The sequence below is a fragment of the Petaurus breviceps genome, unplaced genomic scaffold, assembly GCF_028583685.1.
Source record: "Petaurus breviceps papuanus isolate PSGF00001 unplaced genomic scaffold, PetGlider_PUasm1.0 689, whole genome shotgun sequence".
In the NCBI taxonomy this organism is placed as follows: Eukaryota; Metazoa; Chordata; class Mammalia; order Diprotodontia; family Petauridae; genus Petaurus; species Petaurus breviceps.
Window position 1 is genome coordinate 6,956,323 of NW_027186458.1, and position 24,899 is coordinate 6,981,221.

At 47.1% G+C, this 24,899-nt stretch overlaps 1 protein-coding gene across 3 annotated transcripts in view; it reads left to right on the forward strand.

The window, feature by feature from the left end:
- PRSS12 (serine protease 12) overlaps nt 1-24,899 on the forward strand; it is a 68,994-nt gene that overhangs the window by 16,654 nt on the left and 27,441 nt on the right. For 2 of the 3 annotated variants that reach the window (XM_069104905.1, XM_069104906.1), the window contains exons 2-8: nt 2,695-2,833; nt 8,678-8,859; nt 12,358-12,508; nt 14,595-14,773; nt 19,745-19,886; nt 22,733-22,929; nt 24,589-24,730. In XM_069104905.1, the coding sequence (XP_068961006.1) occupies nt 2,695-2,833; nt 8,678-8,859; nt 12,358-12,508; nt 14,595-14,773; nt 19,745-19,886; nt 22,733-22,929; nt 24,589-24,730 (1,132 nt within the window). The remainder of the gene's footprint in view (nt 1-2,694; nt 2,834-8,677; nt 8,860-12,357; nt 12,509-14,594; nt 14,774-19,744; nt 19,887-22,732; nt 22,930-24,588; nt 24,731-24,899) is intronic. The other variant, XM_069104907.1, reaches the window with a different exon arrangement.

Here is a 24,899-nt window from a genome sequence, read left to right on the forward strand (position 1 = left end):
CACTTTCTGGCTGTGTGATCCTGGGCAACCTCCCTGGGCCTGAATTTCTCCCTATGTAAAATTAGGGAGTTAGACTCCCTACCTCACAGGCCAGGTCCGGCAATAAATCCATGATCTAATGAGCCTGTGACCTGATGCAGAGTAAAATAAATAGCATGGGGAAAAGCCCAGAGAAAGGCTTTTGTTGCTGTTTAGCCATTTTTTTGGTCACATGCAAGTCTCTGTGACCCACTGTGGGGTTTTCTTGGCAAAGACACTGGAGTGATTTGCCATTTCCTTCTCCAGGTCACCTTACAGATGAGGAAACTGAGGCAAAGTTAAGTGACTTGCCCAGGGTCACACAGCCAGTAAGTGCTTGAGGCTGGATTTGAATTTAAGTCCAGATCTGGCACTCTATGCACAGTACCAGCTACCTACCTCGTGCATGGGACAATCAGCAGCAATGAAGCCAATCAGAATGGAAAGCTGTAAAATGACAATGACCTGGCTTCGTCCACAAGAAGAGGAGGGAGAGAGGACCCCCAGCTCCCTCCCTGCTGCCCTCTTGCATCCTGCATGTGATGGTGGGCTTTGGGGCATCTTGGTTCGTTGGCCTGACCTGCTCTCTTCTTTTTTCCTCTTTATCATAAGGAATAACTTGAGAGAGACTAGAGGAATACAGAAGGAAATGGGAAATTATGTAAGAACAGAAGATGTTAATAAAATTTTATTTGAAAAACATGTACGTTCTTTGGCCTGATTGCAAAGGGCTGGCATCTGCCATGCATTAGATGATTTATTTCACTGAAGGAGCTGGCTCGAGGCCTGTTGCAAAACCACTTCCCAAAAGTCGGGAGGAGATAATGAAGGCACTTCTGTTCTTGCTAAATCTCCAACTTTGAACCAACCTGGCTCAAAGTGTAGCAGCCCTCTGCCCTTCCTCTCCACCCCCTACTTGCATGGACCTCCTTATCCAGGCCATCTCCCCCATTAGAACGGATGGTCCTTGTGGGTACAAACTGCCTTTTTTTGTATCCTCACAGAGCAAATGCTAAATAAATGCTTATTGACTTAATTGTCTTTTGCATCTCTAGATAGATCTTGTCGTAGTAGGATAAGAAATCTGCTGGGGAGCACCAGAGAGATGGAGAATGTGAGAAACAGCTTTCAGTGAAGCTTAACTCTAGATCCCTAACTTTCTCTTCAAGGATGGATTTCTGTTTCCACTTTGGTCCCCTAGGAGTGAAGGCCAGAATAATGAGAGAAGGAATGAACGAACAAACACACAGTTTGGATGGGTCACTCAGTCCTCCTGAGCTTTGGTTTCCTGATCTGGCCCTAAATCTGTTCTCCTTATTGTAGACAGTCAGCTTGGCCTCGTCTCTCAGAGCCAGGCCTGCCACAGGTGCCCCTTGGTATGCTAGGATACCCTCCAGGATGTCCCTTCTATTAAGGGCCTGTGATTAGCACCCAGATCCATTTACCCACTTAACATTCATTGGTTTTTCCAAAGTGATGTTTCCTTCAAGGCTACAGTCAGGACAAAGGGACAAACATGTCCCATCACTCACCAGGGCATGATCTCCCCTACACCACCTCTATCTCTGGGGAAGCTTACCTCAGTCACCGCAGAACGCCCAGACGTGGTCTTTTCCCTGGGCTCACTCCTAAAGACTGCTCCTTGCTCAAAACCCAGCCTGGATCTCCCGGGGCCAAGGTACCCCGAGGCCCCCATCAATTCATAAGGTTGTGATGCACCCACTCCCTCTACCTATAACAGAAGTGGACACACCACAAGGTCAAGGAGTGCAGGCCCATTCCTGGGCACTGGGGGGGGGGGGCATGGCATCAGCCAGGAAAAAGGCCCTAAGGCCATCACCCTTGACTAGGTGACCTCTTCCTGGATGCCACGATCAAGAGTCGCTGTGTTCCCCCAGACACAAATGAGACAAAGATTAAGGGTATGGAGCCAATGGCCTTTTGGAAGATCCTGACAGTTCTTCCTACAGAGCCAGTCTATAAAGGTTCTTTGAAATTAGCCAATTGGAGCCTGTTAGAGAAGGTCCACCCCTGCCACATTTTCCTTATGCACCCTCCTGATTCTGCTAAGAGAAAACACCCCGGTGCCTTCCTTAGGTAGAGACAGCATCGGGTCAGCCATGCAAGCTGATGGGCCTTGAATGCCCCAGCCTCCCATTAGAATATGAAAGGCTTCATACCCCTTCCTTACTATGTGAGGCCCAGGGCGTGTAAAAGGGCCAGCTCCAAAGTCCCACAATTTGTTATGGGCCTAGAAGTGGAGCCCTGAACCCCTCCCTAGGGCTGCTGTCCAGCTCACTCAAAGATGGCCCAACATCCTTTCTAGGATTGTGACTGGACAGGAATCCCGCTCCCCCACACACACACACACATCAGAGTTAGACTATCTGTTTGGAATTGCTAGCTGGTGTCCTGAGTTCCACCATCGCATACTAATTAGCAGCTGCTTTTTAATCCTTATTTAAAGCCATTGCTTCATGCTAGGAAGGGTGGGGAGGAGAGGGAAGTCTTAGAATCTGTCAGACTTGGGGCTGCCACCATTGCACAGAAATCACAGGCTATGGTCAATTAAATAGTCTATCAATTAACAAGCATTTATTACGTGCCAACCAATGCGTGGCCTGTCTGTTCACGGGTCCTTGTACTAAGGAATCTGGGCCTTTTCTTCCTCTTCAGGGTCAGTGCGTCTCCAAGGTGGGAAAAACAAATTTGAAGGTACTGTGGAAGTGAATTCCAGAGGAGTTTGGGGGACAATCTGTAGCAGTGGCTGGGATGATGGTGCCGCGGCTGTCATCTGTCGCCAGCTGAATTTCGGGTGAGTTTCCAGATCAATTTCATTCAACAAACTTTGAGTGCCCCCCGTGTGCCAGGCATCAGGGAAGGCAAAGGCAGGAATGAAACAGGCCCTGCTCTCAAGGGGTTTACATTTGCTTGGGGTGGGGGAATTCAGAGAGAGAGAGAGAAAGACAGACACACCTAGACAGAGACAGACACACACACACACACACACACACATACACACACACACCTGGGGGGATTGGGAAAGTCCTTGTGAGGTACAGGAAGAGGCCAGAAGGTGCAGAGAGTGACTAGGGCCCTGGCCTGGAGTCAGAGAGACTTGGCTTGAAATCCTGCCTCTGAAACTTCTTAGTTGTGGGACCAAGTTGAAGGGATTTACCTTCTCTGGGCCTCAGTCTCCTCATTTGTAAAGTGAAGAGGCTGGAGCTGCTGACCTCCAAGGTCCCTTCCAGCTGTATGATCCTAAGGCAGACCCAGAGGATTCTTTTGGTGTGGAAAATTAAAATCTCACCTTCTCACTGCCCATCCAAAAACACCACCTCTGAGTGGAAAAGACCCAAAGACAGATGGATGTGAGAACTTCGGTGCTGCCAAGCTGGTCAGTGGAGCAGGTCCTGGGACCTGAGTGATCCAAGACCTGATCTGGTCTTTAGGAGAAAAAGGGCATTTTTCAGAACTTCTTCTCCTGCTTGTTATCCCACCCCATCCTGGGACTCCAGCCTTTGTGTGTAACCCGCTTCCACTGCACGTAAAATATTTGGAACAGGGATTCTGATCCCTAAATCCATCTCACAAAGTAGGTAGCTGGAAGGTCATGGCCTGTGTCTCCTGGGTGGGTCTCTTGGGTGAGTCCCAGGCCTCCATCAACACCCCAAGCCTCCAGGCTCAGGATAGGAAGCAGAGGAAGGAACCCTGACCTCTCCTCCTCAACCCAACTGTATTGAAGACCCCTTTGCTTTTCCAGGAGGTGGACTGCTCCCCAGAGACCCTCTAGCCCAATCCAAACCTAAGAATGCCCCTCAATCCTGCCCAGTGAGCAGCCTGCCAGACTTGACTTGCTGACCCCCAGGAAGTGGGAAACCATTATCTTTGCTGATGGCCAGCTCTCCTCCATCCCCTTTCCTCCACTCATATGATTAGCAGCCTAGGCCAGACCTTCATTCCCTCTCCTGGACAGCTGCCACAGCCTCCCAATTGGACTTGGGCCTTTCCCCTGTCTAATCCTCTGCACAGAGGGCCCTCCCTCTCAGACCACCTTGTATGGAGCTCCTTGTATGGAACCTGTTTACATTCATTCTCTTTGTAATCTGTCTATGCTTAAGCATGTCCGAGCTACATTCTTGTGAGGAGGGATTTATTGTATCGGCATCCTTCATGCCGAGTGCAATGCCTGGCCTTGATAAATGTTTGGGGATTGATGGACTGACTGGGATAAATAAATGTAAAATAAATACTAAGTCAATATAAAATCATTGAAGGTCATTAGCCGCTTTGGGGAAGGAAGAAGAGGTTGGAACAGACTTCGTGTAGGAGGTGACCCTGGAGGTGAGGGGCAAGCACGCTGTGGGTATGGGGGACAGGTTGTACAAAGGCTCAGAGGGAGGAGATGGGCTCTCCTGTGTAAGCAATGTGCCCATTTGGCTGGAACACGAACTGCATGAAGGAGAACATTGTGAATCAAGGCAGAAAAGGTAAACAGGAAACATGACAGGCATTGAATAGCCAAATCCTAGATGTTCCTTGAGCAGGGCAGTGACTTGGTCAGGTCTGTGCTTTAGAGTAGAGGGTGAATTGGATTGGAGAGAGACAACGGACAGAAAGGTCAGTTAAGAGACCAGCAAGGGGTGATGAGAGCCTACACAGTCCACCTTGTGGGGCTGGTTCAGGTTACAAATTCAGTCTTTGGGCTACTACGGCAATGCAGTGCAGAGTACATGGGAGCCCCATTTTGTTCTGGATGGAGGAAGCTCACCGCTCATTCCCAAGCTCGGTAAGGGCGAGAAACGCCCTCTCTAAGGGTAAATGAGAGCAAAGGGAGGAGTAGGCACCGGGACCTGGGGGCTACTGGAGGGGAGGGGGCCTGGACACCACTGTTCTTTGAAGATTAATTTCTTTTCAGAGGTCACCTCTGACACGAGGTCTATTCCAATCTCTTCTTCCTTCCCCACAGCTGCTAATGACCTTCAGTGATTTTGTACTGAAAGTGTTTTGATCAATGCTGAAACTCAGTGGGTTGGCCAAATTCAGTTAAAATGACGAGGTTGTTTGGAGTCCCAACTACTTGGTTGTCTTGGGCAAGTTACTTAAAGGAACCTCAGTTTCCTCAACTGTAAAATGAGTGGGACCAGAACAGCTTTCGAGCTCTCCACTCATGAGCCAGTGAAATCCAGTTACAGTTGCTAAGACTTAGGTGTCAAGTGTTCTGGACTCAGAACGTGGTTCACACCTGCCTTCTGCCCCTTACTACTTGTGCGAAACTTGGGCAAATCACTTGAGGGAGCTCCTTGCATTTAATCTTCTCAATTGTAGAATAAGGCTTGGCTCCATCACTTCTGACCCTTCCAGCCCCGGATCTCCCTGGGCCTCAGTTTCCTTATCTGTAAAAAAGGGGGGATGGGATAAGCTGGTGCCTGCCCCTCAGTGCCTCAAATCGCTTTCCATCTGTCCGTACATGACTAGTATGTACCTGATGTTGCCATGCTGTTTTCCCTCTTGGGCGGAAGCTCCTCAAGGCCACAGGCTGGTCTTGCCTTTCCTTGTGTCTGCATGGACTCAGTTTATAATAAATGCTTCTTGACTGACAGACTGGACTCCGAGGTCCTTTGGCTCTCTCGACGTCAAATCCAATAAAATCTGATTTCTGCTGACAATCACGTGAAAGACTGAGGGTATGAGAAATCTGAGATCTTTTTAGTGACATTTAACTTTGGGTGATTAACTTTTGATTTCAAGAATAGATTTCTAATTACACTTTGTGCTCGGGGGAGCAGGGGACAGGGTTAACTGATTACATGCCAGATTAGCGTAGACGGTTCCCCTTAGCATTACTGCTCAGGAAAGAGGAGGCAGTAAGGGCAGAGCCTTTTAGCCAGTCACGGCCGAGATGCTTCCCAGATGCTTCTGGTCAGTTGTCAGTGGTGTGTGGACAAGTGACAATTGGTGCTGACCTAGGGAAGCAGACTTACTGCTTTACTTCCTGAGAATGGAGCAGGGAGATTTACAAAATCCGCTGGCCTGGTCATTGCCGGGCATTCCATTACATAACCCATGAAGAGCCCTGGATCTGGATTCTGGGGGAGCTGCGTCTGCTGACATCTACCACACATCTACCTCATATTTGGCACAGAACCACAAAATTTGGGAACTGGAAGGGACCTAAGCAGCTATCTGGTCCAACTCATGCACAAAAGAAATCCCCACTATAACGTCCCTAGTAAATGGTCACCTGGCTTCTGCTTAAAGGCCTCCCAGAAGGAGGAGGAAGACACATCTCCACTCTATTGTGGCCGCCATTCTAGCTTGGCCTTCATCCCTGGAATCGGCACTCCCCGAAGTCACTGCTGTCCTTGTGTGCACACCGTTCCTTGTCTAGATGTACTGACCCACACTGTCCTCCTTCCTGGAACGTGTTTCCTTGGCACCTCGGCTTCTCAGCATTCTGATCTTCCTTCAAGGCTCAGCTCCTGCTGCCCCTTCTGCAAAGCACCCTGGATTCACAGTTACTAAGGTTCTCACTGTAATCAACAGAGAAGAACACCTGGTCAAGTGGCAAAAGGGAGTGATGACCAGAGGACTGCCCACGGGTCCAATAGTACCTTCATCATGTCAACAAAAAGTGAGGAAGGCCTCTGGGCTTCCCCAGCCCAACCAATGAACGCATCCTAGGGGTATGTGGACAAGCACCCCCCAGGATGGACAGACTTGGGTAGACTGTGGTCATAGGCTTATGGGGGCAGGGATCTAGACCCAGAAATAATCCCTCGTTTTACAGATGGGCAAACTGAGGCCCTGGGAGGTTAGGAGAAGATCCATGTTGGTGAGACCCCTGTGCCCGTCTGCGGGCCTGTTGTTTACTCCAGGGAGGATGTGAGCCCTGTGAGGGCAGAGATTCTTGCATTTTTGTGTGAATCCTTAGTGTTTGTGCTGGCTCTTGCTCTTTATTCCCTGTGTGACCTTGGGCTAATCTCTGGGCCTTCTCTGAACTCCACTTACCTTCGATGTAAAATGAGGGGATTGAACTAAATGCCCTCTGCAGTCCCCTCCAGCCGTGGGCCTATGCATAAATGAGAGGTGTATGAATTAGTCCTTTTTAAAAAAAATCTTATGAATTGTGAATGAAGGACAGAAGAGCAGAATATTGAGACTGAACTGGAGGGGTTTAGAGGGGAGAAGAAGTGTGGCATGGTGGGTAGGGCACAGGCCTTGGGGTCCCAGAGGTCCAGGGTCAAATCCTGCCTAGATACTTAGGAGTCGTGTGACCCAGGGCAAGTCCCTGAACCTCTCTGCAAGCCTAGCTAATGAGGGGCATTGTAATGGCTGGGAGTGGTTTGGTTTTTTATCATTTGGAAAAGCCAGGAAGTTCCCAGAAGTCAGTTCTAGCCATCCCTCAGCCTCGCATCCCTGTCCTCATGTCACCACCCTCAAGCTAACCCACCTTTGTGGCTGCCATAATCATCTGTCCCCAGACCTTAAATGTGTCACTGGCTTTGCTGCCAGGACCCACCCAGAATGGCCTTCTTCTAGGCGGATGCCTGTTAGAATAAGTATTTAGAACATTTCCTATCAGCCTGAATTCATTCAAAGCAGCTTCTTCTAAAATCTGTGCTTTAGATGACATGAGTTGGGCGCCGTCTGGATCCGGTTCTCGGGTAATCAGCTTCACATTCTTCCTGGCCAAGGCTCCTTATTTTCATCAGGAACTGATCATCTCTCAGATCATTTATTTAACTTTTAGCTTTGATGGTCATTGTATACAAATTCTCCCCAAAATGGACCTTGGAAAGGACTTTGGAAATGTGGCGCTCCCATGCCCTTTCATGTTTCTGTAGCCGTAGAATGTTGGAGGATAGTGGAGTGGAGAGGTTATTTCACTTGGATTTAGGAAAGCTAGGTTCAAATCCACACTTAGGACCAGGCGTGTGCCTGTGGAATGCTTGTGTAATATGCCCTCAGGGAGCTTACACTCCAACAGGGGAAACATTGTGAGAGTGGGGTGTGTGTGCATGTGTACAAAACACATAAAGCAGAGAACAGGTAATAGTGGGGAGGGGCTCTGGGGAGGGGGCTGTGGCCTTCATCTAGAAGCTGAGGCTTGAGCTGAATCACAAAGGAAGCTCGGGAGGCCAGGAGAGAGTGCATTCCAGGCCCAGGGGACAGGTGGTGGGAAGGCAGGGAGACAGAAGATGAAATGTCACGTGGGACAGTCACCAAGAAGGCCAGTTTGGCTGGACCGTGGAAGGGAGAGGCAGGAAGAACTTTCACTACCAGACACAGCAGCTTCTATTGGATTGCAGAGGTAATTGACAGTGAGCCATTGGGGATTATTGAGTAGGACGATGACTGCTCAGAAATGTGCTTTGAGAACCCTGGCTGATTTCTCTCCTTTAATTAGAGGCTATTGGCAAAGGTTCCTTTCTGCCCCGAAATTAAAGAGCTAGTGTTATTTTAAAGGGTTTGTAAAAATTAAAAGTCTAGCAGAACTAGTGAAAAGAATGAAGTTATTGTGGCTGGTTTGCCCAAGCTTTGATCTGACATCTTAATTTCCTCAAAAGCCCTGTCCCCTTTCCTTCCTTCTCCTGTTCCCAAACCCATGCGCTCAGAGGCTTATTTCATGACTTAACTATGGTTTTCTCTCTTCCAGGGCCAAAGGGACAGCCAAGCAGACCCCAATGTCTGAACTGGGCCTCATTCCCATTCACTGGAGCGGTATCCACTGCCAAGGAGAGGAAGACAGCATCCTGCTTTGTGAAAGAGACACAGCCGGGCCCCTGGGGACATGTCCACAGAAGATGGCAGCTGCGGTCTCCTGCAGCTTCTACCAGGGTAGCAAGCATCCTCTTCTTTCCATTTTAGTGTGTTTTCAGCACAAGGAAACAGCCAGGTTTGGCAAAAAGAGCAGATGATACGGAATCAGGAGGGCCCAGGTTTCTGCTCCTGCCTCTGGTGCTTCCTAGCAATGATATCACCAGCAAATCACCCAACCTTTCTGAAACTCAGTTTACTCAGCTGTAAAATGGGGATGAGAACACTGTTAATGACTGTGAGGCTTAAATGAGATAATGTATGTAGAATGCTTCATGAACCTTAAAATGAGATGTGTATGTGTGTATGTATAATATAATAGTTTACATGTTATATGTTACCTACATATTGCTAATATATAATTATGTATAATATATACACATAATAACTATTGAAATGTATGTTATATATGCACATATACGTATACATAATATACGTTTCAGCCATTGTTAGAATTACAAATGGCCAGACTTGCCTTGGTTCTTTTCTTAGAAGAGCTACTGCATATGCAGCATAATTTTGAAATGCCAGAATTTACAGTCTTCTGAAATCTTTGCCACAATGAGTGTAGCTCAGCGTTGAATCACAATTTCCTTGGTTTTATAAACTTATTTTCATAATATTTCATTTTTAACAGATTAGAAAACTACATGGGCAGTCTTTTCTTTGGCTGCCTGGTGTCAGAGGAAGAGCATTGGATTTGCAATCCACAGACCTGGATTTAAATCTTAGCTCTGCCACTGACTTCCTGTGTGAATTTAGGTGGGCCACTTTGCCTCCTCTCATCTTTAGTTTCTTGTACCATTGAACAAGAGGGCTGGACTCTCTGGTCTCCAAGGTGCCTCCCAGTCCTAAATCCTATAATCCTTGACCCTTCATCCCCCACATTCCATCAGCTGCCAGTGCATTACCATTCTGTATTAATAGCATCTCTGACAACAGTCTCCTTCCCTCCCTCCTCTCCTCCTGCCTAGTCAACCAAACACTCCTAATTGGTCTCCTTCCTCTCCAAAACACCCTTCACGTAGCTCCCAAAATGATCTCGTTAAAGCATATTCTAATACCTTTACTCTGCCACTTCACACTCTCCTAAGTAGGCACTGGTCAGTAAGATAAAATGCAGATTTTCTAGCACGGTCTTCAAGCCCATCTACATCGAGGCTCAGACCACAATTTCCATATTTATTTCACATTACTCCTATTTACATGCTCTCTGTTCCAGAGAAACACCATAAGTATCCAGTCCCATTTTGACTTCTGCTGATTCTTTGACCCATTTCAACTTGTTCAACTTGTTCTCTCCCTTCACAAAATAGGTTGAGCCCCACTTCTCCATGCAGCCTTTCCTCATCTGTTCCCATACTCAGAAGTAATCAATTTCTTGTGCCTTTGCTCTCCTATAATAATAACTAATATTTGTATGGAAGTTTAAGATTTACTGAGCATTGTAATCTCATTTGATGCTTACGACTCTTTGGTGTAGGTATGATAGGTGTTATTGTCCCCATTTCACAGATGGAAAACTGAGGCTCAGAGAGATGGAATGTGCAGGCAGCCCATCCCTAGGCCTGGACCTGATGCCCTTTCAGCTCTGAGTCACACTTGCCAAACCCAGTTTGGACAAGGATTGGTCTTCTGGAGCTCAGGATCATCTCTGTCCTGTGGTGAGGCATTGGAGGAGGATCTTAGGGGAGAAAGGCAAATAGAGTCCAGGAGTTCAAGGCTTTAATTAAAATAATTAGTAAGGAGACCCATTAGAGATCTCAACCGACTTAGATTTGGGAAACCCAGATGACAAATGGCATCTCCCAAAAGTCTTAATGCAATTTAACCTACTAAAACATAGCACTGAGACTTTTGGGACACCTCATATTTCTAAAGTTTTTTTTTTGTCTTTTGCAATAATTAAATTAAATTTCTAATTAAAACTTTCTCAGTCAATAAATGAAATACTATTAGCATGTAAGTCTAAACTACATTTAGTTATTATTAGATTTGTTATGCTCTCCCATGTTTTTAAAAAGAACCATGTACATGATTTCTACCAACCTGTTACAATTGATTGGAATTACTAATTATACTATTACTGCAATGTAGCCTAAGTATCAGTCAACAAAAATTTATTGCTTGTTTCCTAAGTGCTAGGTACCATATGAGGGGTAGGAGATCCAAATACAAAGAATCAACAGTCCCTGCTCTCAAGGAGTAGTGTTGTCTACACAGCAGAGCATTTGTAAGAGAATAGTGTGGTTTGGGAGCACTGGCACTGAGTACATGAGGAAGGGCCTCGTGTCAAAGGTGGTGCTTGAATTACACATAGAAAGAAAAGACGGACTCTGCAGCAGAGGTAAAGAAGGAGTGGAATCTGGTGGGGTCTAGATGTCTCTGGGATATCCAGATTGAAATATCCAGTGGGCAATTGCAATTGGTGGTGCAGGACCAATGTTCAAGGGAGATATTAGGGCTGGACATGTAGATCTGGGAGTTATCTACATAAAGATAATGATTATGCCTATGGAAGTTGCTGAGGTCACCAATCAGTCTACCCATAACTCCAATTTTCTCAGTAAAATTAAGAGGTAAGGTCCTCAACTGAGAAAAAGGGTAGGATACAGACTTGACACAGGAAGAAAACATTTAGCATAGGTTTTGTAGGGAGGGAGAGGGAATCAATTAGAGAGCAATAAAGGGATTGCCGTGCTGAAGTGAGGGCCCAATTACAGATGGGTAACATGAATATTTATAATATGCCTCATCCCCACCACTCACTGACTTCCCCCAGCTCCATTTAGCAGCCCCTGAGTAGGAGGATAAGAGGTCCAAGGTGGGAGTAGTCCAGGGCCAAGTTTGGCAAGGGATGAGAGGCATTAGGACAAGTGGGCTGGGCAGTGCTGGGTTCAGGGCCCACCCGCATCTATAGGAAGGAGTTTCTTCCTCTGAGATGTCTCCTCTGTGAAAGCATGAGTCCAGTCCTTACCCTCTTCTGGTGTTGAGCTCTGCCTGGCCTCATTAATAAAACACTCCCCAGAAAGATGACTGCTCTGGAAGCCTCAAGGCTAATAAGACAAAAGGCCTAATTAATGATAGTATACTGGGCAAATGGATTCTTGTGGACAGAAATCTTATCACCATCGCACTGAGAAAAGTTCTAGGAATTTGGATTCTCTTGTTAAATTAAAGAAAATCCATTTTGGCGTATAGTGCAGAGAGCCTTGGGTTTGGAGTTAGAGGCCGGGGCTTCAGTCCCTGCCCTGCCACTCCCTGCCTTACCCAAGGTGCTTTCCTTACCCTCTCTGGCCCGGACACTCCATGAGCCCCAGCTCCGCGGATTCCGGGTCCTCTCCCCGCTCCCGTGTTTGCTCCAGGCCTCAGAGAATGGCAGCGTGCCTGTGGGAGGGGCGCTTTCCTGGCACTCCTGCTGGCATTGCCACCGGCCCTGGTCCTTCCGTGAGAGGGAGGCGCGCTCCAGCTCTCCCGTCCAGTGACACAGCTTTCCTTTCTCTCTCTCTGGGCTCGCAGCTCCTGCCTGGACACCGGTGCGGCTTGTTGGCGGGCGCAGCATCTACGAGGGCCGAGTGGAGCTCTACCACGCGGGGCAGTGGGGCACGGTGTGCGACGACCAGTGGGATGATGCGGACGCTGAAGTGGTCTGCCGCCAGCTCGGGCTGAGGTCTGGCTCGTTGCTTGCTTCCTTGTTTGTTTGTCGCCTTGGGGATCAGAATCCGAAGGCTGTCCTTTTCCAGTCATGCTGCTGAAAGACCAGACTTAGAACTGTGAAGCCATCTGGTCCAACCCATTGTACAGAGGAGGAAACTGAGGCCAGGGGAAGGCTAGTGACTTGCCCAGGGTCACACAATGAGCACATAGCATGTGAGGAGCCTGAACCCCGACCTTCTGCCCCCGCGCCCCCTTGGTTCCTTGTGCCGTACTCGCTGGCCCTTGGATGGCACGGAGGGGCCCTTTTCTGTGATCCAGCCAGTCAGGCTTCCCTGGGCCCCTAACACGTACCCTTCCATCTCCCTGCCTGTGCCTTTGCCCCGACTCTCCTCCGCAGTCTGCTGTCTTCTTGGGCCTCCCCTATAGAGCCCCTCTCTTCCTTTAGGGGGGAGCCCAAGCGCCATTGTCTGCCCCGAAACCTTTCCTGATGCCCCACTCGTTGCTAGCTCTGCCCCCGCCGACGAGCTGGCGTTTAGATCTCTCCCATGTCTTGGTGCTTACTTTCTTTGGACGTGTTCTGTATATATGCCGTGCTGGTTGGCTCCACCATTAGAATATGGATCTTTTCTCAGTAGGGATTACTTTATGCTTTGTCCTTGGGCCCCAGTATTCAAACTAGCGACTGAATCACCGAAAGGTGTTTAATGAATCTCTTTTGATTGATGGCTTTCCTGACCGCTGGTCCCAGCAGCCTCTCCTCCATCCTTTGTCAGGAGCTACCTGCCCAGCTGCCTCTTCAGCTCTCTGCTTTCTCTGACCCCTTGTTTCTCTAAACTGGCTTCCATAATTCTTTGTTTTAATTTCACCAACACATTAAGCATGAACATATTTAACAGACAAATGCCTTTCAATTATTCCCAACAGATGGAATTACTCTGAATTCACATGTGACTTGGGGGCGTAAGGGACATTTATTTATCTCTCCTCCCACAGTCATTGAAATATCCATTTTTTACCTTTTTATCCTAAATATGTGAACATATGGTCTCCAGGGAGCCTCTTGTCCCCTGGAAGGAAGCAGTGAAAACAACTTTAAAATAGTCAGCTGTCTTAACAGCCCAGTGATTGCATAGAAGAGCAAATGGTGAGAATCCTTTGGGTTGTGACAATCTTTGCCAAGGGGACAGGGACAGACGTGTGATGTCAGTGGGGGAGGGAATTTCTTCTCTCCCAGTGTAGGACAGCACTTCCTCTGCCACTTGGAATCTCTGAGAGCTCTCTAGACCCGAGAGGATTGAGGACTTGCCCAGGGTCTCATCGCCCATGTGTCAGAGATGGGACTGGTGACATCAGCTCCCGGTCCACTGTTCATTCCTCTGTTTGCTAAGAACCTGCCTGTTTTCTCCTCAGTCATTCCATAGCATTTATTAAGCACCTTCTGAGCAGCAAGACTGTGTCTGGGTGTACAGAGATGAAAATAAAACAATCCCTAAGGCCCACTTTTCTTGTTGACTATGGAAATGTAGGAAAGCGATGGAGAAAATGTAAATAATACAGATTAAATGAAATCTATGTCGCCTGTACCCTTTTTTTGGAAAGCCGATTGTTAAACATTTACCATCACCCTTGAATATGATTAAGAAATACTAAACACTATGAAGAGTGAAATTATTACCCTGAGAGATGGGATCATTATAGACTATAAATATAAATGCTGGCATTTCTATGGCAGGTTAAGTTTGCAGACTGCTTACTGTTACCCCTTCAATCCTCACAACAACCTCATCTAGTGGGTGCTGTTATTATCCCCATTTTATAGATGAAGGAACTGAGGCTGAGAAAGGTTAAATGCTGACTCTCCAGGTGTCTGAAACAGTGACTCCAGGTCGTGTCCTCTATCCATTGCCACCACCTCGCTGCCCGATGGAGTGTGGCCCTGTTAGAACGAGGCTATTGGGGACAAACACTATTGAGCTTTACAGAGAAGAGCCAGACCCTTTCTCTGCATGTCCATCCATGTCTCCATTAAAAGCCCTGCTGCATGGGCAGGTGCCTGGGTCACACTTGTAACGCTTGGCTGTCTTTGTTTCTTGGTTTAGTGGGGTTGCCAAAGCATGGCCACGAGCCCATTTTGGGCAAGGATCTGGCTCTGTCATGTTGGATGAAGTACAGTGTACAGGAAATGAGCTTTCCCTGGAGCAGTGTCCCAAGAGCTCCTGGCGACAGCACAACTGTGACCATCGAGAGGACGCGGGGGTCTCCTGCACCCCTCTGACAGGTACGCAGGCAGGTGACGGCCAGCCACCTTCCCCACCTGTACCATCCCTGTTCTTCCCACTCCCCTCTCAGCAACCCATGGGGAGAACAAAGCCTCCCAGGGTCTACACCTAGAGGGCAGCTCTGACTGACCCGAGGCCACTCCAGCCTCTCTCCTGCGTCTCTCCAGCCGTGAAGATGGCTGGCCTTTGGTGCAGAGGAAGTCCAGGGACTGTTATTTAAATTTGTCTTTGTGTTTAACAAAGAGCCCCCCACACAGCAGGCCCTTGGTATTGACTTGTCATGCCCCAGACACATCTCAGATTGTGTTTTTTGCTCCCTCCAAGTCTGTCTCTCTTCCAGACTCTTCATCAGTTCAAATCTGTCCTCAGACACTTACTAGCTGTGTGATCCTGGGCAAATCACTTCACCCTGTTTGCCTCAGTTTCCTCATCTGTCAAATGAGCTGGAGAAGGAAATGGCAAGCCACTTCAGTGTCTCTGCCAAGAAAACTGTGTGACCCTGGGCAAGTCACTTTACCCTGTTGACCTTGGTTTCCTCATCTGTAAAATGAGTTGGAGAAGGAAATGGCAAATCTCTGCCCCACATGGGGTTATGACACAATGGAAATGAGTAAAGAATGACAAACTGATGTCCTTGCTTCTGAACCCACTTTTCTCTCCCCATTCTCCCTGAACATAGCTGCCAAAATCATCTTTCCAAGCTATGATCATGAAGGTGTTACTTTCTTGCTCAAGTCTGCCTCCCATCTCTTTTGTTTCTAGGATAAACTATAAGCCCCCAAGTCTAAAATTAGGCTCTCCATAATCTGTCAGTAACCTGACTTTCCAGTCTTATTTCCCTTACTCCTCTGCACTCAATCTATTTTTCAACCAAACCACACTGTTCCCCGACAAGCTATTTCCAGCCTCATAGCTCCCAGACAGGCTGGGTCCTGTGCCTGGAATGCACTCCCTCCTCACGTCCACTTCTCAGAATATGTGTCTTCCTTCAAGGCTCAGCTCAGGCATTCCCTTCTACTTGAATCTTTCCCTCAGTCACCAGGACTGTCTCTGTCACTATTTTCCTTGTAGAATGCTTTCCAGTGCCAGTGAGAACAGAAGGCTAGACAGAGACCTGGCCCATCTGTATGGGGTGATTCTCACTGGTGGCCCTTTAACTCAGAAGACAGGAGAGAATGGCAGTGATGGAGGCTGACTGGGGGCCAAGATAGAGAAGAGCCCCCTGTGTGATCCTTATATTGAACTTTATGTCCTAGGTTCATCCCTGGGCCCTTGCTTCCCTACTGCACTCAGAGGGTCTCTAGGCACTGAGGACATTTTGATAGAGAGAAGGATAGTCTGGAGACTTCTGGCACCAGCCAGACAGGAAGCGATGAGTGTCTCTTGGTGAGACTAGCATAAGGTGGTGCCTCTTTCTGATTTGAACACCTTTATTAATAGAAAAGGGCAGAAAATGAACAGCCATGATCAGAGAAAAGACAATCACCCAGAGTAAAGCTGACCAAAGTGTACAGTTTCCCAGCATCTAACTTACATGCAAATGATATGAAAACTTCAGAGATGGTAGCTGGGTATTCCCTGTACCTAGACCTCTGAGAGTCAGCTCTAGACCTCTGAATGGATGCAAGAAGAGTCCTCGGCACTGGGCCACAGCAAGATCTAAGAAAACCTTGAGAATCCAACCAAGGGGCAGACCTAGAAGAGTGCTAGAGTATGCTGGCTGGGAGTTCTGTTTCACTGAGTGTAGTCATGGCTCAGAAGGGCCAAAGGGGGCAGCCACAGAACAGGGCAGAGAGGCTTAGAAAAGACATGTCCCTGCCATCAATGAATGGCCATGCAAACTGCTCCTGAGGGACCAGGCCACCAGGCCGGGGCAGCCCTGAACAGTGAGTCCCTCCAGGGCCACGTGGTCCCTCCTCACGTCCCTACGTGCTGCGGTTTTCTAAGTTTGTATGTCCCTTCTACCATGGATACTGTGTACATTGGTGGGAGAGCTTTCCCCAAGGTCATTGGCGGGATGTCATGCTTTGCTTATCCTTGCTTTGTAAATTTAGTTTAGGAAATGTTTGAGGTTAGTGTCATCATCTTGGATGATTTGTTAAATGGAATGCATTCCAGTGGGGGCCCAAAACCTACAATTGCTAGTAAAAATATATATAGTTCCTCAACATTAGGGTTAACTCCTGAAGCCCCAAAGTCCTCCCCCCAACTTGAGTACAGGATAGGTGAGCAAACCGATCTAGAGAGAAGAGTAGGGCAGGGGCAGGTTCTAGGTCTGTCTGCCATACCATGCCCACCCTACACTAGCTTGGGTTCTCCTCTTAATTTCTAGGAAAAGAGACCCACTCTGTTCTTATCTTCCTTCACCTATTCCCTACTTTCCTCTATTCCCAAAAGAACAAGGAGTAGAGGAAGGGAAGAAAGGAAGTCTAGCCAGCAACTTGACAATACATAGTTTCCCCAGAGGCACCAAACAGTTTCTAGGTATTAGGATTATCCAGCTACCATCTCTAGAGCCCTCCGATCACTTGTATTTCCTTCTAGATGCACAATGAGCTTGTTGACTATCACTTCTTTAAGTGGTAATTTGGGTTCCTTGTTATGCATCCGAAAATGAATGAAAAGCACATAGACGCACTCCTTGCTTCTTGTCCGCCTGGTGCCAGAAGTCTCCAGACTATCCTCCTCATGGAGATGGGGGGTCCACAGGTTGGCACAGTGCACATTTTCTGGACTTTTTCCAAATATTGATAGGTTATGTTGATTTTTTTCCCTCTTCTTTTATTGGTCTTTAAAAATACTACATGTTATTATATGGGCTGGTTCTGGAAGGGTGAGGGAGAAGGACACTGTGGAAAACTATAATGGTATAAAAAACCCCACAGAAGACATCAATAAAAACTGTTTTAAAAGGAAATTTAGCAAGTTTGTGCTGTACTGGGAAGCTGGAGAAGAGGGAGGACAAGCCTGGAATAGAAAGAGCTCGAAATGATCGGGGTTTTGTAAACCAGATTTGGATTCTGCCGGTGAAGCTAGCTATGGGTTTGGAGCTGCACGTCTTGTGGAGATGAGAACTTACCAGTTAGTTTTTAATGACTGTTGAGAAAGACAGGAAGAAAAGTCCTTGTGATGACGCCTGGCAGCCCTGAGCTGGTACAGGCACGGAGGTGGGAGAGTGTGCACACAGGCAGCCGGTGGTCTTCTTTCCCCCGAAAGGCCATGTGTGCTGAGTTTCCATGGGAAGCCACACTCCAGAGGGCAAGTGAGTTCCCAAGGCCTTTAAACCTGGGCCAGGCTCATGGTGTTTGACAACCTGGGCTTCCTTGCTTGCCAGTGCCACCTAATGGTTATCCTTGAACTAAATTTGAGTGTGTCCGTGTTGTATCCCACCAGAAGAATCCCTCCAGAGGGCTTGGAGTGTTCTCATTGTATCTTCATATACCCGGTGACTATAAGCTGTAGAATACCTAAGGTCTAGAGGTTAGGAATAACAGAGAAACACATGGCAGACTTGGGGGAGCTATGATGCATTGGCAGCCAAGAATGGCTCAGGACAAGAGGGTTAAAGAACATCTTCAGAAAGATGGGAGATTGGAAGAAGAGATGGGTTTGTGATGTAGTGAAAACCAAGAATACTTAATGACAGCCAGAAAGTTCAACTATTATCCACACTATAGCAAGAGAACTCAAGGAAGGACCCCCGACCTCCCCCCCCCCTCCCCTGCCAACACACACACGGATGGGCTTCAATCTGCATCCCTGGAGGGATTGCCAACATTGCTGAGGTCCTAGGTGAGACCACGCCAGGAAGGATACCTGATGCCTATGTAGCACAGTGTCTGCTGTACTCTTAAAAGTTGTTAAATTGAATGGAGTTGCCCGTAGAAAGCTGCTAGAGTTTTAGTCATTCCTTACAAAGTGTTTCTTCTGCCCAAGATCACTGCAGGTACCACTGCTCAGGCAGGATTTGTGCAGTGTGCCCTTTGGCAAGATTGCAGACGTCTCCTGTTTTGGCCCTTGTACCTCCCATGCCTGCCTTTTGTAGCTTGTGGAAAGACTGGTCTTTTTTCCCTCTGCTTGTTTTACTTTGCATCAGTTCATGTGGATTTTTCCATATTTCTCTGAGTTGCTCATTGGTTATTTTTGCTGCATGGTTATATCCAATACATTAATTTATGACTTTTTAAAGCCATATCCCTGCTAAAGAACATTTTTTCAGCTCTTTGCCACTACAGATTGTTGCTAGGAATATTTTAATATTGGACTTTTGTTTCCATCTCTGACCTCCTTGGGTTAAATATACAACAGTGAGATCAAAGGGAACAGGCAGTTTAGTCCCTTGTGGTGCAGGATTTATTTGCTGAATAACCAAGACCCCCCTTGTACGTCATTCAGGAATGCAAGACACAAGCAGATGCCTGGGGCTGCTGAGGAATCCTGCTTTACACGACATAGCTCTGTGCTGTGTCTGTCCTTCCCCTTAGAATAGCCATTTCTTTATTTTTTCACTGGAAACCTTGAGTTATTACTAAGCTCCTCTGGCTTTCTCCTTTGAAGCAGAAATAGCCCCTGTGTGTGGGTCAGGATGGATGGGGCTGGAACAAAGAAGGTGCAGGCTTTCCACCAGATAGAGTGCATCCCTAGAAGGAGAAGGAGGTCCGCAGCTGTCTCAGGTCATCTGAGATTGGAAGGACATAAGCACGGATCTTCTGAAGGAGATAAATAGGAGAGGGGCCAGCAAGCGAGACAGAAGCCTCCCTCTCTTCCTCGAAGAACTCACGGGAACAGGCCACAGCAGCAGGTTTATGTGTCATTTGTGACTGGGGGGGACAAAACATCTTCTCTCCCAGATCTTCCACACTAGGCGGGGTAGCATGGGGCTAAGTGAAATTCCTTAGGACCCTTTTGGTGAAATCAAAAGGTCGACTTGGCCTTTCTGGGCAAGGACTGATTCTTCTTTCTTTCCACAGATGGGGCCCTGAGACTAGCAGGTGGGAAGGGCAGTCACGAGGGACGGCTGGAAGTACATTACCGTGGCCGCTGGGGTACCATCTGTGATGACGGGTGGACAGAGAAGAACACCCACGTGGCTTGTCGGCAGCTGGGCTTTAAGTAAGAGACCTTCTTACTGTGCAGGGAAGTCCCTGGTGACCTTCATTATTAGCTGCTAAAGCTCCCAACCCTTCATTATGTCATGTCCACCCTAGGTCATTTCTTTGGTAGTCAGAAAACATGCGTACCCCCAATCAGAGCCCTGCTTTAGAGGAAAAGCACTGGGTTCAATCCTTTACCTGGGTAATCTTGGGCAGGTCATTTCTGTCCCCAGGCATCAACTTCCTCCTCTACATAAATCAGGCTATTGGACTAAATAATCTGTAAGGAGCCTCCGTCTCCAAGTCCCAGGATCCCGACCAGGAGTAAAGCAAGAGAACAAGGATATTCATAAGAGGACATGTCCCCCTTTCTCTTGTCCTCTCTTTTCCCCCATTCATCATAAGAAGACTTACATGATCACTGGGTGCTATGGAGCCCCCTTCCTGGCTTTTTAAGTAACTCCTGGGGCTGCAGATGTGTCTGGCAGAGTATTCTAGGAAAGCATCTCCTGTGCCTGGTTCCTGACCAGTCCTGACGTCACCAGTCGGAGCCAGAGAAGAGGGCAGAGTTCACCACTTGGCCTTTACGTTATCCTTGGTCTCAGAACTGGATGATGAGGGTCACTTTTGGTTCAGGAAAACAGTCTTCCTTGTCATGGACGTGACCTCCAGAATTCCCCCTTGGATTCCCAGTCTGGAGGTCTGAAAGCCGCCAGTCACGCTTCGGTGAAATACTTTGTGGCTCACACATGCCAAATTCCTGAACCATGGCTGTGGGCGAAGAGACAAATGCAGACTCTTGGACGGTTTTTATCTCTTGCTTTTTTCTGTTTTCCTGCCTTATGCTTGAAAGATAAAAAATATAAAGATAAATTTTTTTTCAAAGACAATCATTTAAAATGTCACTAATTGTACTCAAAGCAGTGGCTTCTTAAGTCTTTTTTCAGTTGTATCCAACTCTCCATCTCCCCATTTGGGGTTTCCTTGGCAGAGATACTGAAGGGGTTTGCCATTTCCTCCTCCAGTTCATTTTACAGATGAGGAAATTGAGACAAACAGGGTGAAGTGACTTGCCCAGGGTCACACAGCTAGTAAGTGTCTGAGGCTGGATTTGAATTCATGAAGATGTCTTTCTGGTTCCTTTAAAATAAAAGAATGAAACCCACAGTCATTCAGGCAGAGCATAAACATTGTCACTACATAACGTTTCCGTTTTTGAAGCCGCCTCCCTGGGCACACTTTGAGCAAAGGACGCAGCTTTCCCTGGGCTTAGATACCAGATCTGTGATAATCAGACCCGCGTGTCTTTCACCTTCTGTATGAAGCCTTTCCTGAGCCCCTCCACTGCTGGTCCTCTTCCTCTCAGATTACCTTGGGTCTAAGGCCATCACCAACTGTCTTGACTCTTGTCTGGCCACTAGACTTGGCTGACTCAGAAGGAGACAGTGAGGCTGATACTTTGCCCAGTGTACCCCACTTAAACCCAATTCCCCCACAAGTTGACATCATCCTCATGAAATCACTGGTCCTCTTTGACAAGGAAAGATGAACAACACTTTGTTGTTGCTGTTAAAGACTTTATGTTAATTATGTTGATGACTCCATAATGACTTTATGGACTGGACTTGGAACCAAGAAGGCCCAGGTGTGACTCTTGCCTCAGATCCTTTCTAGATGTATGACCATGGCAAAGTCATTTCACATCTCTTACTGTTTCCTCATCCATAAATGGGGATCACAATGCCCTGAGCAGTTCTTTCACGTGGACATCGTGGGAATCAGATAAAATAATATCTGCAAATGCCGTGGAAACCACAAATCACCGTGGGGACTTCCTCATTTATCCCTGTCTGGATCAGGACCATTTCAGAAGGCGGGGCAGCAGCGGCTGTGCTGGCTTGGCCCCCTTGAGTCACATGCCTTTTCCTTATCAGAGACTTCATGGGAGGCAGAGGACTTTTCCCAGTTCAACCAAGAGGTCAGAATCCTAAAGACTGCTGGTTTCTTTTTTTAACATTGAGGAGATCGTGTGGACAGATGAGGATCAGCATCATAGATCGTAGGGAAAAATGGCATCTGGTGTGACCATGAGGAGGGGGGGGCTTGGCCCTCTCCAGTGGGCATTGTCACTCTTGGTAATTCAGCGGCCAAGGAGAAGCGTGCGAGGAGACTACTGCAAAGCTTAGATTTCTCCCTTAGAAGATGGGGTGCAATTTTTAGCCTCTTTGTTATTCTCATGAGAAATGAGTCACCTCAAAATACCATGATTCACTTTGCAAATGCAGTGACCATGTGAGGGAGGGAGGCAGGAGGCAGCTGCTCTGGGCCCCATGGGTCTGTGCAGAATGATCTGAAGACGCTGCAGTGATAATGATGTTAACAGCAATCGCTTGCATTTGTTATTGTTATTTGTTATTATTGATCTCATTGAACAGTTATTCTTACTGGCTCTTACCTCATTCAATAACTCATTGTTGCATGGTAGAAATCTGCTGGCCTGATGAATCAGTATTTACAAACTAATTTGAGGTTTGTCTCTTATTCCTGTGTGTTTCTCTGGCAGATGAAGCAGCTAAGGAAACAGATTAGGATCTAGATGTTGGCCAAACTTGAGAAATGGAAAAAGGGGATTTGGCATAATCTACAGAGTCTTCATCTACCCCCCAGATAATCATAGACTGTTCATATCAAACTGTCTGGTCCTCTGGGGAGTTCCTGCCTCTTAGTGTTCTCTTTCCTGATTGGAAGAGGAAGAGAATGAATAGTTAAGCCATCTGAGTAACAGGGAACTTGACTAATGCTCATTAATGTTTGAGGTTTACAAGAAGCCGTGATTATAAAAACAGCCTTATTTCCTTATCCCAGGTATGGCAAACAGGCCTCCAGTCGCCATTTTGAAGAAAGCCTGGGTCCCATCTGGTTGGATGAGATCAGCTGTTCAGGAAAGGAGACAGCTTTCCTTCAGTGCTCCAGTGGAAAGTGGGGAGAGCATGACTGCAGCCACCAAGAGGACGTTCACATCACTTGCCATCCAGACAACGATGTGAACAGATTCTCTCTGGGTATGCTAGCTCCCTTCCCTTTGACCTCCAGGGCTCCCTTTGCCTTGACCCTAAATGAGTTCCTGACTTACTTCCAGCATAATCCCATTACCAACTGCAGAGGCTCATGCTAAGAATTAAACGACTGTGCCTGTCCAGCAGAGTAGGAATTGTAAATCCTGGCACCAGGGCCAAGCTGCACTAAGGAGAATATCATGGGAAGGTTGCTTTGGCAGCAGTGTGGAAGGTGGAGTAGAGGGAAGGGACAGATCAGAGAGACTCAGAAAAATGGCATTAAAAATGGAACAGGGGAAAAGCAATGTGGTCCTGAGGTTCGACGTGCTGTATTTTCAAATAATGGAACCAAAAGTTTCTTTACTTTGTCTCCCATCATATGAAGTCCTCATATACTAAAGCCCAAAGGCATGAAGTTCATTAGACACATATTTCAGCCATGTACTAGTTGTGTGACCCTGGACAGGTCACTTCACCCTGCTTGCCTCAGTTCTCTGAGCTGGAGAAGGAAATGGCAAACCATTCCAGTATCTTTGCCAAAAAAACCCCAAATGAAACCACAAAGAGCTGGACACAATGCCTTTCTGAACAACTTAGGAGTCATGAGTCCCATCCCAGTCAGCTTCCGTGATATTTCTTAGCTCAAATTAGCTCCTTAAATTAGATCCAATAGCGCATAGGTCTCTTGAGTGGATTCATGTTGAGGCTTAGATTGGACTGGATGGCCACTGGAGTCTGGGCCAGTTCTGAGACCTGAGTATTCTAAGATAAGCCAAGGTGGGTAGGGTGGAGTCAGATTGTAGATGTTTGTCCAGAAACAATGCCCAAAGGATGCAAAAATAGATACCTTACTTCCATAGGGTTATACCATGAAGATTTTATAATTCCTTGTGCATATGTTTTCCTAATTAAGAAGGGATGGATATGATGATCTAAGAATGAATTTCAGCTATAATTGTTTTGTCTGTGAAGCTGAATTTCTCTTGTCTTACCTCCTGCTAGCAGTTGCAAAATTTCAGGAAGTATTATCATGAAACATTTATTTTCCTAGTCCATTTGTGACAGTGCTCATGCATATGAGGAAACAATGAAAAAGATTAGATGATTTTCCCAGGAGAGGGTGAGGGTGGCAATGGGAATAATAATTATATTCCCTACTGAAATGCAATTCAGCGTTCATTTACTAACCACCTCGTTTGTATGAGGCCCTGTGCAAGATGCTGGGGATACAGAGACAAAAATGGAATTGTTCCTTTGCACAAAGAGCTTGCCATTCCTCTGTGGGAGACTGCACATGTACAGATTACAGCATCCAAGGACGCTGGAGGAGAGAGTAGACGTTAGTGACAGAGAATTGGGGGAGCTTTGGGGAGGAGCTGAGCCTTGGAGCTATGGCGATGAGGAAGAATGCAAAGGCCCAGAGAGGGGAGAGGATGTTTCAAGTTTGGGGAGTAGCTAATATACACTTTCATACACACAATACTCGCATACAGTAGGAACTTAATAGATATTTGTGGACTTGACTGTGGGACATGATTACCAAAAAAAAAAAAAATAATAATAATGTTGCCTAGGTAAGAATATAGCAGTTTATTTTTAAAGAGTGCTTGGTATAATGGAAACCTTTTTTACTTTGGCTCCTCATGCTTCTGGGGCCTGTTTCAGGTCTCCCTATCAGGCTGATGGATGGAGAGAACAAGAAAGAAGGACGAGTGGAGATCTTTGTCAACGGGCAGTGGGGAACGATCTGTGATGATGGCTGGACCGATAAAGACGCGGCTGTGGTTTGTCGGCAGCTTGGTTACAAGTAAGGCATTCTCTTGTCCACGTTCAGATGTCCTCACTTTTCTGTCTTCAGCTCAGGTCCACTTTCTCACCACTCCCAAGGCAGCTCGTTATACTTGTGGGGCAGCTTTGATGATTGTAAGGAAAAACTTTCTGTCGAGCCAAAATCTGCCTCTCTGCTTCCATCTGCT